The sequence below is a fragment of the Gastrolobium bilobum genome, unplaced genomic scaffold (genome assembly GCF_033153095.1).
Source record: "Gastrolobium bilobum isolate Gb01-03AN ecotype WA unplaced genomic scaffold, APGP_CSIRO_Gbil_v1 utg32371, whole genome shotgun sequence".
Lineage (NCBI taxonomy): Eukaryota > Viridiplantae > Streptophyta > Magnoliopsida > Fabales > Fabaceae > Gastrolobium > Gastrolobium bilobum.
The window spans coordinates 182,625-196,476 of record NW_026898885.1 but is presented as its reverse complement, the minus strand read 5'-3'; the positions used below and the strand labels follow the sequence as shown (position 1 = coordinate 196,476).

Sequence of the window (13,852 nt, the reverse complement as noted above, 5' to 3'; positions counted from 1 at the left end):
ACCGGCTAAAAAACTGTTCCAACATTTAGAAAGGTCCCGCCAAAGTTTAGAATCATAAGGCTTAGAGCTTATCTCACGCCTCAAATCTTTACCTCTTCCATACTTGGCTCTCAAAATCTTAACCCAAAGTTCCTCCTTGTCAGTTAAGATTTTCCAGGCCAACTTATGAATATAAGCCTCATTTTGAGTACGCAATCTGATAATACCAAGACCTCCCATTTCCTTCGGCTTATACATTGTGTCCCAAGCCACTAAATGAGCTTTATTAATACCCCAAATGAAGTTCCGTTGAAGCTGTTCAATCTCATCACACACAGAAGTGGGAAGAAGACCATTCTGCATATGAAAAGAGGGAATAACACCAATCACTGATTTAGCTAGAGTGACTCTCCCCGCAAAAGATAAACTTTGATTCTTCCAGCCATCAAGTTTCTTACGAACCCGATCCATTAGATCAGCATAATTTGATTTCAAATTTCGCCCTTGCCTAATAAAAGAGCCCAGATATTTACCAATGCTACTAACTCTTTTGAACCCAGAGAGCGCAGAAATTGCATTTGCAGTTGCATCAGATGTATTGGAAGAGAAATAAATGGTAGACTTATGAACACTTATACTTTGACCAGACATTCTACAAAAAAGATCTAAACACTCCATTATTACCTGCATTTGCTGCACCGAAGCTTCAGAGAAAAAGACAATATCATCTGCAAACATGAGATGGGAGACTGCTGGACCACCTCTACACACTCTGATCGGTTTCCACACACCACTGCCAACCCTTTGAGCAATAAGATGAGATAGCTTTTCAACACATAAGACAAAGATGTATGGGGATAATGGATCACCCTGTCGAATTCCACGTTCAGGAATAATAGTTTCAGTCAAGCCCCCATTCACAAGCACTTTGAAACTATTAGTTGTGATAGACGCCATAATGAATTCAACCATCCAAGACGGAAGTTGTATTTCAGAGATAACCTTACGAATAAACGACCAATTCAGCTTATCATAGGCTTTCTCTAAATCAATTTTAATGGCCATAGTACCCATCTTACTTTTAAACTTTGTCATCGAATGGACAATCTCTTTAGCTGCAATAATGTTATTCTGCAAGTTTCTGTTTGGGACAAAGCCGGTTTGGTTATCAGAAACCAAAGCTTCCATTACTTCCTTCAATCTACCCACTATAACTTTACTCATGCCTTTGTAAATCACATTGCACAAGGAAATTGGCCTGAATTGAGAAACCAATGTAGGCTTATTAACCTTTGGGATAAGGGTAATAATCGTACCATTAATATCAGCAATGGTTTGCGGGTTTTCCAAATAAGCTAGGAAAGCATTCCAGACTTGATCACCTACCAGATTCCAGTTCTTTTGATAAAAAGCAGCTATGTACCCATCCTCCCATGGGGCTTTTAATCCTTTCATTGTGAAAAAAGTTTTTTTAACTTCCTCCTTAGTAACACTCACCCTTAATTTATCCATGACTTCCTCAGGAACAATAGGCCATCTAGTATTGATCCACTCACGATCACAGCTTTCATCTTTGAAAAGATTAATATAAAAATCGCGGATCATCTTAAGCAGGCCTTCCTCTTCACGAATCCAACTTCCATTATCATCCTTGAGTTCCACGATTCTACCTCTTTTCCTTCTGACAATAGTCTTTGTATGATAGTATCTCGTGTTTCTGTCACCTTGATTAATCCACTGAGTTCGAGACTTTTCGTACCATAATAACTCCTCTTGATCAAGGACCTCCTCAAGTTCAGCTTTGATCTTGCACTCCACTTTCTCCAGATAATCTTTATTGTGCTCAGAAATGGCTCTTTGAATACCTTCAAGTCTTCTCATCAACTTATTCTTCCTATGCTTAATATTCTCAAACACCTTCTCATTCCACTCCTTAATGCAAGGGGTAAGAACCTTCAAACAATCAATAATGTTCCCATGCACGTGCCAATTGTCCTTTAAAAATTGATTGAACAGGATATGGTCCTGCCAAAAGGAATGGAAACGGAAAGGACGATCCTTCCACTCATAGTTAGTACTTAGTAGTTACCCAATTCAGTTATTTATCACTGTTGAAAGAGCAATTAATTTGTCATCTAACTCTTTACCACTGAACATTGCATTCCTATGACTTTGAGATAGCATTGCGGGACATTTGGTATAGGAGAAAAAAAAATTATTTGAAAAACTCAATTACTGTAAGTGAGTTTTCTGAGAAAATTAGACAAAAGTTGTTTGATAGACCGAAATATTATCGAAAAAATTAATGTAAGTTTTCTGAGTCTATATTTGGTTGAAGGTAAAATATTATTGAAAAAATGGGATGAATTTACGAAAATAACCCTTACCTAAATATTAATATTTGAATCTGAAAAAGCAACAATAATGTTGCCCGTTTGTCCTCATCTTCAACATTCTTCCTACCTTCTCCTTCTCTCTCTTTCTGTCTCGTTCTTCTTACCTTCTACCAACGTTCTTTGCTCGTTGCTCGTTTGAATCTGAATTTGACACGTTATTTTAAGAGGGATATTTGTGTCCTAATTTTCCCCCCCAATTTTTGATTTGTCGGCAAAATCAGAATACCACCCAGAGAGTGGTATTCTGAAGTGGTAATCTTAATTCAATTTTACACATAATATCAGATTACTATATAAATGAGAACCCAATGCAAATTTTTTACAAACCCCTACTAAACATTAGGGGTGTTCATCAACCGATCCAAACCGATATTCAAACCACGGTAACCGATCCGAAAAATCGATAATCGAATAAACCGAAAACCGAAAAATCAAAAATCGAAAAAAACCGCAAATTTTAATTGGATTGGATCGGTTTTTGGATGGTTTGATGAAAACCGATTCAATCCAAACCGATCCAATATATTAATTTCCTACTACCTACTTGGGTCTTTCCCTAATCATAGCCTAAAAATTTCTAAACCCAATACCCATTAACCCAAGAAAAAATCTAGTCACATCTCATCAACAAAATTTTTTGTTTGTAGAGCTTCATATCTCATTGCAAAAAAAAAAACTATATTATAGTTTATTAATGCTTTTGTATTTAAAAAAAAATCACAAAGTCAATATATATAAAAGATGTTATTTGCACAATAATCATGAAATAAATTTTAGGATTTTCGAAAAACCGAAAACCGATCCAATCCAAACCGAAAAAATTGGATTGGATCAGATTTGAAAAAAATTCAAACCGAATGGATGATTATACAATCAAACCGAAGGTATTGGATCGGATGATTTTTTACTTCCAAAACCGATCCAATCCAGACCGCGAACACTCCTACTAAACATGTCTTCTTTGAATCCATGTGAACTTTCCTAGGCAAAAAAATAAAACTTCCTTACCAAACACCCGTGTAGTTGCGCACTCGGCATTTCTGCGGTGTTCTGCTCATGCCCTTTTTTTTGGGGGCTGTTTCTATTATTGGTGTTGAAAGAGATCGGAGAGCTTTTTTGTGCTCTTCCACAACTTTGGGCGTTTGGTTGCAGTTTTTATTTGAAATACCCAGGCAACTGAGATAGGGAATTGAAGAAGACATCGTTTGGTAGAAGGTTCACCAAAAATATGCCTAGGCAATTGAATACCCAGTCATCCGATTTTGCGTGAAAAATAGGATTGGAAACAGTGTTTTAGATACCCAAATCTGAGATGGTATTTCGCAGTTGCCCGGGAAGGAAAAAAGTAGCGTGAAAAATTTGTCCAAAATGCCCCCTAATGTACTGATGGGTATTATGAAAGTGAACACCATGTTTATGCTTGCAGTGACAAGTTTAACAACCCTTACCCACTGATGGTGGAGGCTTGCTTGTCAATCCCTACTGTCCACAAATCGGCACCGCTCTAATGTATTTGCGTTTCTTTTTGCCAACTTGACTGCCCATTCACAGCAAATGCTCACCGTGCTGGATTTAGGGTCGCAGCATTTGAAAGAGAGACAAGGAGGAAGACGGAGATGTAGACATATGAACGTTTGAAATAATGGCCAGGGATACACATTCAAAAAATTTACAAGGATATTTTCGTAAATTTAAATTTTTTTCCCATCTACATTTTACCTACAATCAAACATAAACTTTATATTTTCTCAGTTAAATTTTTTTCAACCAAACAACTTTTTTTTATATTTTCCTACCAAACTCACTTTCCTATCATTTTCTACCATTTCCCTATCAATATCATTTTCCTATTATTCATAAAATTTCTCCTCAACCAAATGTCCCCTTGGGTTTTTTTTTTTTCATGATATAAGAGATATTTTATTTTATACAGATATAAAAATATAGAGGACTTTTTTTTTTTCTTTTTTCTCTTCACATGACTCTATATAGGTTCCATACATTTTTAAATATATATAAAATAATAATTTTATCTCTTCTTATATCAACAATTCAAACCCTAACTTTTATTATAATACAACGTGAAAGAAGTTGTATTGTTTTCCGTTAGACATTTAAATAAAGTCAAACCATACACGTACTCACTGACACTGTATGAAATTTTTTCCTCCTGTGTATTTGTGTGTGGGCGTGTGAGGTGGTGGGATATATTACGCACAACTACGTAAGTTGCAACAGTGAAAGTATGGTACTAGACAAGGCATTTGATGAATTTTTATTTTTTTAATATTCCAATCATTTTGTTTTACTATTAGTTTGATTTGGGACACGTTTAAAATTAAGGTTTTAAATTTTTTTTAAAAATAATATTAGGAGAATTGAACACATACTCTTATCTCCACCTACTTAATTTTTTGCAACGCCAACTAAACTACCATCATTTGATTTAGACGAAGATTTTCATGTGCTTGTTCACCGGTCTAGTTATTTTTTTTGGTTGCAAGAAACTTTAACTGTATGAGTAGAATAAATTTGCAATGGACTGAGGAAGCTTTTGATTTTCCTAGAAAACCAAAATCTACCCCCAAGCTAGAAACAATGACGACTGATTTTGAGAGCTAATTCTCATTTACTATTTTTTTCTTTCTTTCTAAAATTAGGTTTTCATAAGGCGATACACTCCATTCATTTCACAAAATTCAAATTATTTTTTACCTTAAATTAAATGAGTCAAACAGCATTCTTTTGAACTTATATTTCAATAAATCCAAAATAATTAGTAGAGAATTCCCTTCAATACTATTTTTGTTGAATTAATTTTTTTAAAATTCAAAATGTTATTATTTTTATAAAAAAATTCAATTTTTTTTTAAATTTAGTATAATTAATGACATATAACTTTTCAAAATTTTAATTCAAGAATTTATTCTATAAATTCAAAATTTTTACGCTTAATAGGATTTTTTTTTATTCTATTATTTGTAGTGTCATCAAACACAATTTTCATTCTCGGAACAAAAATAGAACATATTATCAAATATTTTTTTTTCCTTAGAAACTGTTACAAGTCACCTAAATAGAAAAGAATTATGTCTTTTCAGAAACTTTGTCGGGAAACATAATAATTGTCATGTACACCCTCAGGTCTTAAAACTTGGACTAATAGATTCATTTATTTATACGTGTTTAAATGAATTTATTGTAATTTAAAAAAAAAATCTTATAATCAAAATTCTATTGTGTTTTTAATCCGAAATTCTAATAGAATTTGTGACTGCCCTCCTAAAACTTGGAACTTTAAGATTCAAACCCACATTGTACATGTATAGCTCCCTGTTCTTTTAATTTAATTTAATTTTTTAACGGCTAGAAAGCAATTAAATAATCATCCTAAATTGGCAATATTGTACAAAGACAGTCAACTTTCTCATAGATTATGCTTTTTTTTTATCCAAATTAACAGTAACTGATACCTGATATAAGTGCCTTAAAAATCCAACATTTTGAAGATATTAGGACAAAAGCGATATGACAAAACACATATCGTTTGTCTTTTATCTTTCATACTGTGTCAAAAAAAAAAAAAAAAACACACACACACACACATCTCCTGGGCAATTTATTTTATTTATTTTTAGTACATTTGGGGCAATTTATTTAGGTAAAAATAGATTTCACTCATTTTTGAACTGAACAGTCAGACAGCAGACGCTGAAGATTCGGCACCAATTTTGAAGGGAAAGATAATGCAGGTTAACAGCTTGTCGTTATGATCCTTAAAGTTCAGCTTCACATTAATGGTATAGGCGCCCTGCAAAAGTAGCAGAATCAAAATGGAGACTAGCAATGAACCCAATAAGTTATACATGTTCAAGGAAAACAGAAATGTTGTAAATCAGAAATTTGTTGAAGACAAGACCAAAACAAAACAAGAACAAGCTGAGGAATGCAGGAATGCAGGAAAGGCATAACTAACATACGGTTATCGAGAAAAAAAATAAAGCCTAAAGTCTCACATTAAGAAGCCAATATAGAGCATAGAGATAAAACAGCTTAAGTTGCATCTAGGAAGATACGAAAATAAGTCATTAAGACTTACTAGGAGTAATTATAATAACTTAGTCGAACAATTAGAGTATATGGTTATAATTATAAGCTGATGAAGTAAATGACCACTGATATATATTTGGTAAAGTGAGACTAACCGGTGGGGTATCTTTAGGCATAAATTCGGTGTGAATGAGCACAAAGTTGCCAGCAGGAACTGGACAGGGTGTTTCCTCAGAGAGATCGTGGAGATATGTAGCAGGAGGTCCTTCTAACCCAACATATGAAACTTCATATACTAAATCACCACTAGGAATTGGTTCGCCTGCATGAAAGATAGCCACCATTTCCATTAATTATTATTAATGAAAGTAAATGAATGACTTGTCAACTATAAAAGGACGGACACACACACACACACACCATTTTGATGTTATGTCTGCATGTTAGACAGGCCACTTGTATTATACTTACCGTATAAGAATAGCGCAAAAATACAAAGACAAAGTATGATGGAAAATGAGGAGCAAATTAATCAATGAAAAATGGAAAAGAAGCCAAAGGAGAGAAAGAGAAGTGACACCAGTATAAGCTGCGATCTTGAAGGTGAAGGGCTCTCCTCTAATCACAGGGTCAGGTAATATTTCCACTCCACTCACCTTTACAGCATAGTTTGCATTCTTATCTGCATGATATAACATCTGAATGTTGAAGAATGAAACAAAAATCATGAACAAAAATGAAGCGTAAGGGAGTTTAGTTACCACAGTATTTGAAAGCTTGAGCATGAGAAGAAAAAAGTAGCAAAATGATGGATGAGAAGCACAAAACGAGGGAGAGCGTTGAAATAGAGTGAACCGCCATGGCTATGGAAGTGAGTGCAAAATTCGTACCACTACCGGTTACTATTAAAAGACAGGGGAATGTTATATTTACAAAAAAAAAAATTCTTACAAACTCTTCAGAACTACATTAAGTATGATCTGTCAGACTTCAATCAAGAGTATATGACCGATCATACTTAGTGTAATTTGTAAAAAAAAATTGTAAACGAATTATTTTCCTGAAAAGTATATAACCAAACGACACGATTGCCCAGCTTAGACATATTTCTACATAAAGTAATAGGGTTTAGTGTGTGACGTTCAAAAGGACACTAGTTATATTCTTTTAGTGATTTACACAGAGTACGGCCGGTCGTACTCTGTGTAATTCTGAAAAGTTACTTTTTTTTTTACTTTACGTGTCAGGTGATGTGACTGGGGAGAGAGAAAAAAAAGCAACTTTTCAGTTTTACACAAAGTACGACCGGTCATACTTTGTGTAAAATACCTAAAATGACACAAGCTTCTGTCATTCAAAAGGATACTTCTTTTTCCCAAAGTAATAACACGTGCAACATATGGTTATTATTTTTATTATTAGATTAATTATTGTTATTGAAGAAAGTGGGTGATATTACATCACTAAGAGGTTTGAACCCATGTATAGAACAGAAAAGATAATGATTAGAAATATCATACACAGTGCAATTATGAAAAATTAGAACAGACTTACTTGATGTCAGTTTAATGGAACAGACAGATGAATGTATGCAATATGAGGAATTAAATCCGAACTCACATAACATATCTCTTTAAGACAATTCATCCCCTACTGATGCCAAAGGGTTGATGACAAGAGTCTCCAAGGATAGAACGAATTTCATCTGAGGAGTGATGACACTACCAGTCAACAGCAACACGAACACAACAATTGCTAGAGGAAAGTACACCGGAGAAAACTGAAAGGAGGATGCAAACTGAAAGAAGAAAAAATTTCGACAGAATAACAGTGCATCAAAACCGGATAATTTTTCTGGGGGGTTTAGGGTCTATTTATAGATACTGACCAATCACGATGAACCACCACCGGTGGCGAACCGCCGTGACTGACGGCCGCGAACGGACACGACCGTTGATCGGTTCGGTGAACAGGTACAACTTGTGACTTATTTTATGTTTGTGAACACCTTATTTTGACCGGCATATCTTCATCTTTCTATTTTTTTTATGTATAGACTTATGTTTAAAATAATAATATCGATTTAATTTTCTTTTTCTCTTTTTCAGTAAATTTTTAATGTTTATCCAGTCTTGTTAATATGTTATTTTTTTATTTTATTTTATTTTATCTTAAGTTTAAACAATATATATATATATATATATATATATATATATATATATATATATATATATATATATATATTCAGCCTTCTTTCGTTTATTATTATATATAAATAAGGGATAAATAAGAATAATGTTGTAGGAAAAAAATTGGTGTCATGCAACCACTTGAGACAACACAAAGTCCTTGAAAAGAGTGCATCTTTCACTTTCTTTATTATTATCTAGTTTGTCTTTTCTTTGTAGGAAAAAAAAAATTATTCATATAACATGACAAAACCAAAGCCCTATAAATAATGTGAAACATACTTCTTTTGCATAATATAAAATAAAAAAATGAAAAAAATAATAAGCCACTTGCTCGAAGCCATTATTTATATATGGACCCCATGCTTTCACAATAATTCAAGAAGGAAATAATTCTGCTGAAAGGATGGGGGACAACTTGTCACTGGGTCCGTTCCATCATTTGAAGACTCAGTGGCTCAGTGCAGTTCTTTCATAATGTTATCCGAAGACCTTTATTCTTGAATTTCTTGTGTTTTTCGTTCAAACACAAAAAGTCGGAACATTGATCTTTTACCACTCTTTTGAATAGTATTTATTAATATGTTATGATACAATAATTTTTTTTAAAAATGCCACGTCATATTATCGCTACGTCATCAAGCGAGACTGGATTGGATACGTAGTAGTGTCTTGCAGGCCACAAATCTTGCCCAATAGTATAGCGAGATTCATGGTCAATATGACAGACTGCCACATCTGTAAAAACTATCCACATTGCTAAGCGAGACTGGATTGGATACGTGGTAGTGTTTTGCAGGCCATAAATCTCGCCCAATAGTGTAGTGAGATTCATAGTCAATATGGCAGACTGCCACATCTGTAAAAAAACTATCCACATGGCTAATCTCGCTGAGCTGCCCAACAAGAATAGGTGTGACTTATCAAATTAAAATAAATGACATTAAAATAAAATAAATAATAACCTAATTACTAATTAAAATAATTAATAACCTAAAATTTACTTATACTAATTCATGTAATAAATATTAAACATGTCATCTATCCTATAAATTTTAGGGTAGTTAATTATTTTAATTAGTAATTAATTTAGTATTTATTTTTTATTATTGTTGTTATTAGCATTTCTTAATATAAAAAATATAGGATATAGATGACATGTTTAATATTTATTACATGAATTAGTATAAGTAAATTTTAGGGTAGTTAATTATTTTAATTAGTAATTAGGTCAGTATTTATTTTTTATTATTGTTGTTATTAGCATTTATTAATATAAAAAATATAGGACAGATGACATGTTTAATATTTATTACATGAATTATTATAAGTAAATTTTAGGGTAGTTAATTATTTTAATTAGTAATTAGATTAGTAATTATTTTTTATTATTGTTATTATTAGCATGTATTAATACAAAAAATCATAGGATAAGTGACATTGTTAATATTTATTACATGAATTAGTATAAGTATATTTTAGGATAATTAGTTATTTTAATTAGGAATTAGGTTAGTATAATTTATTGTTATTATTAGCATCTTTTAATACAAAAAAGATCCTATGATAGATGACATTTATAATATTTATCACATGAATTAGTATAAGTACATTTTAGGATAGTTAATTATTTTCAATAGTAATTAGGTTATTATTTATTTTATTTTAATGTCATTTATTTTAATATGATAAGGTACCCCTATTCTCGCTGGGCAACCCAACAAGATAGGCCAGGGTGCTGACACATAGAAAAGATACACCTATTCTCGCTGGGCTACCCAACAAGATTAGTCATGTGAACAATTTTTTGCTGATGTGACAATCCGCCACATTGATCATGAATCTCGCTACACTGTTGGACGATATTTGTGGCCTACAAAATACTGCCACGTGTCCAATTCAGTGTTGCTTGGTGATGTAGCAAGAATGTGACATGATATTTTGAGAAAAATTCATTTGATCATGACATATTAATAAATACTATATAAAAAAATAGCAAAAAGGTCAATGTCCCCAAAAGTCCCACTATGTTTTAACTTTGCATTATTATAATACTATTTTGTTTTTTTTTATTTGTTAGTCATGATATGTGCTGTTAGTTGAAATTGGGCCGAAAATATCATAGACCATATATTGCTTTGTCTAAGTTTGTTTTCTTTCCTTTAAAAGTTTAATAAAAAAAAGAAAAAACCATGAGTGGCTAGCTTGTCTTCTCGTCTCGTTTATTTGATTAGATCAGGTGTGTGTCATGATGGTGAAATAAATAAAAAATATAAGAGAGAGAAAGGCAACTAAAGTAGGATGATAAGCTTATTAGTAGCTTTCTGGTTCTCCAGTCTCACAGTTTCTATCACTTATAGTGATACGGGACATGATACAATACGATACTTTGACATGTGTTAATTTTAAAAAATATAAGATTTTGACATGTTAGGACACATTTTAATATTAAATAATATTTTTAATTTATGTAGTGTACATCATATTTAATATTTAATAATTTGACAAAAAATGAAACTAAACTTATAATAACTATCAATTTTGCAAAGAAACATAAAATATTACAAATATTTATATTAAACTCAATAAAGTGATAATCGTAATCCAACGAATCTAATAGTTGAAACTAAAAACGCAACGCACCCTTTGAACCTTTGTTTGAGTCTCTACAACACGAGTTGGAGTGTCAGAGAGTGTCGAAAAGTATCGGACACGACACGTCAAGATTTTTGAAGTGTCGGTGCTTCATAGACGGTCACTATTAGCTCTAGCATTTAAGTTATTGTTTCTATTTTAACCAACAAATATATATATATATATATATATATATATATATATATATATATATACACACACAAAAACAAAGGCATGTAGTCTGCAGCATAAGCTTCGATTGCTTTTCTTTTTCCTAGAGTGGACTAGGTACTTTCTTAATGTTATAATAAAAAATAAAAATAAAAGAAAGAAAAAAGAATTAATTTCATAAAAGTAAGGCTTTGCTGATTTGTAACAGCTTGTTAATCTCATTATTTTTAGAATCATTTTCACCAGTCTGATGATTTTAAACTATTGAGTAATAACAAACAAACATGCAAAACAATAGTGGTTTTTTAATTAAAATTATTAATTTAGAAAATAATGAATAAGTAAGATAAGTCGGATATTAATTAAAATGGGCGTCAGCTGAGCTGTGACGGCTTGTTAATCTCATGTATTTTGTTTTGACTCATTTTAGCCATGATAGCTTGGTAATTCAAAATTCATCGTAAAATTTACAATGATAAAGATAATAACATGAAATTTATTTTAAAAGGATTAGCTGAGTTGAGACGGCTTGTTAATCATGCAATTATCATTTGAATTATTTTATCTGCGACACCTTGATGATCTCAGACCTTCAAATCAGAAACTTCCAAATGAATTATTTTTAAAATTAAAATCAATCAACACATGAATATTTTCTACAAAAAAACATAACATTGAGTTCCCTATTTGCACCGAGGGATACGTCGGAGCAGGACTCTTCCCGTCAAGTCCAAAAATAAATTTTCAAATTATTTTTCTTTTCTTTAATCATTTTTATTTAAATTTTACGGTGAAATAAATATTTAAAATTTTATCAACAATTAATATAAGGTAAACATTTTTAAACAGACGGTGTAGGGTGTTAACACCTTCCCTACACATAATCGACTCCCAAATCCATTTTGTTTTCAAAGTCCAATTTTTAAACAAAAGGGTTTCTCTAACATTTTTCAAAATAAACTTTAGTGGCGACTTCATTATTTTTAATCTTTTAATCTCTTCCTCCGTAAAGTCGCGATCCGGTTGTGACAATATTTAATGTGGTAATATTTTAGTAAAATAATCTTTTAACTTTGGTGCATAAAAAAAATGTTTTATTCCCCATCTTTAATGGTGCAATATGATTATTATAATTTATCGAAATATGTTAATGAATTAATTACTAATTTTAATATTAAATGTGTGAAAATGAATAGCTGGAATAAGAAGCAACACTTTTTGTACTTATGTAAGAGTCAATATATATATATATATATATATATATATATATATATATATATATATGACTTATCATTTCTCAAACTGCTTTAGATAATTTTATCTCCGGCTACTAAATCATAACCGTACAAAGATGGATCAATGGTGATAAAGGAAGAGAGAGAAAAAGAAAATCATAACCATCCAAAGGTGAATCAATTAATGTAAGGAAATAAATAAACAAAATAATGTAGTTTTGGGGTGGCCGGAGATAAACTTATCTCAAGTTGTCGGAGAAATATTTTTTCCATATATATATATATATATATATGGTAATATTACTCTCATGTAACATGAGAGTAGTTCTCTCATGTTACAGAGAGAATCCAAGTAGGGCCCGTTATTTAAAAGCAAAAAAGAAAAAGAAAAAAGAAGGGGCACGATTTTCGAAGTGAGAGAAAAGGAGATAACTACCTCATGTAAAATGAGAGTAGTATTTCCCATATATATATATAGGACTTATCATTTCTCAAGCTGCTTGAGATAATTTTATCTTCGGCTACTAAATCATAATCGTACAAAGATGGATCAATGGTGATGAATGAAGAGAGAGAAAAAGGGAATCATAACCATCCAAAGGTAAATCAATTAATATAAGTAAATACATAAACAAAACGACGTAGTTTTGGAGTGGCCTGAGATAAACTTATCTCAAGTTGCCGGAGAAATATTTTTTCCATATATATGTATATGGGCTTATCATTTCTCAAGCTGCCGGAGATAAAGTTATCTCCGGCTACTAAATCATAATCGTACAAAGATGGATCAATGATGATAAAGGAAGAGAGAGAAAAGGGGAATCATAACCATTCAAAGGTGAATCAATACATATAAGAAAATAAATAATCAAAACGACGTAGTTTTGGGGTGGCCGGAGATAAATTTATCTCAAGCAGCTTGAGAAATATTTTTCCCTATATATATATATATATATATATATATATATATATATATATATATATTATCATTTCTCAAGCTGCTTAAGATAATTTTATCTCTGGCTACTAAATCATAATCGTACAAAGAAGGATCAATGGTGATTAAGGAATAGAGAGAAAAAGGAAATCATAACCATTCAAAGGTGAATCAATTAATATAAGAAAATAAATAAACAAAATGACGTAATTTTGGGGTGCCGTAGATAAACTTTGTACGGTTATGATTACATTTTTCTCT

The 13,852-nt window shown here is 31.7% G+C and overlaps 1 protein-coding gene across 1 annotated transcript; it reads right to left on the bottom strand.

The window, feature by feature from the left end:
* Positions 1-5,994: 5,994 nt before the first annotated feature.
* LOC133285084 (uncharacterized) lies at positions 5,995-7,290 on the bottom strand. Its single transcript, XM_061482245.1, has 4 exons — positions 7,187-7,290; positions 7,006-7,107; positions 6,581-6,747; positions 5,995-6,186 (listed from the first exon to the last, which is right to left on the bottom strand). The coding sequence occupies exons 1-4, from the start codon at positions 7,284-7,286 to the stop codon at positions 6,073-6,075; spliced, it is 483 nt and encodes a 160-aa protein (XP_061338229.1). The 5' UTR covers positions 7,287-7,290; the 3' UTR covers positions 5,995-6,072.
* Positions 7,291-13,852: the final 6,562 nt, after the last annotated feature.

Bases quoted from the DNA above. Each gene is read 5' to 3' on its own strand.
- LOC133285084 (XM_061482245.1), bottom strand. From the start codon at position 7,286: ATGGCGGTTCACTCTATTTCAACGCTCTCCCTCGTTTTGTGCTTCTCA. The intron at 7,108-7,186 runs GTAACTAAACTC...TATATCATGCAG, and splicing joins TCAAGCTTTCAAATACTGTG to ATAAGAATGCAAACTATGCT. The intron at 6,187-6,580 runs GTTAGTCTCACT...CTACTTTTGCAG, and splicing joins TGCCTAAAGATACCCCACCG to GGCGCCTATACCATTAATGT.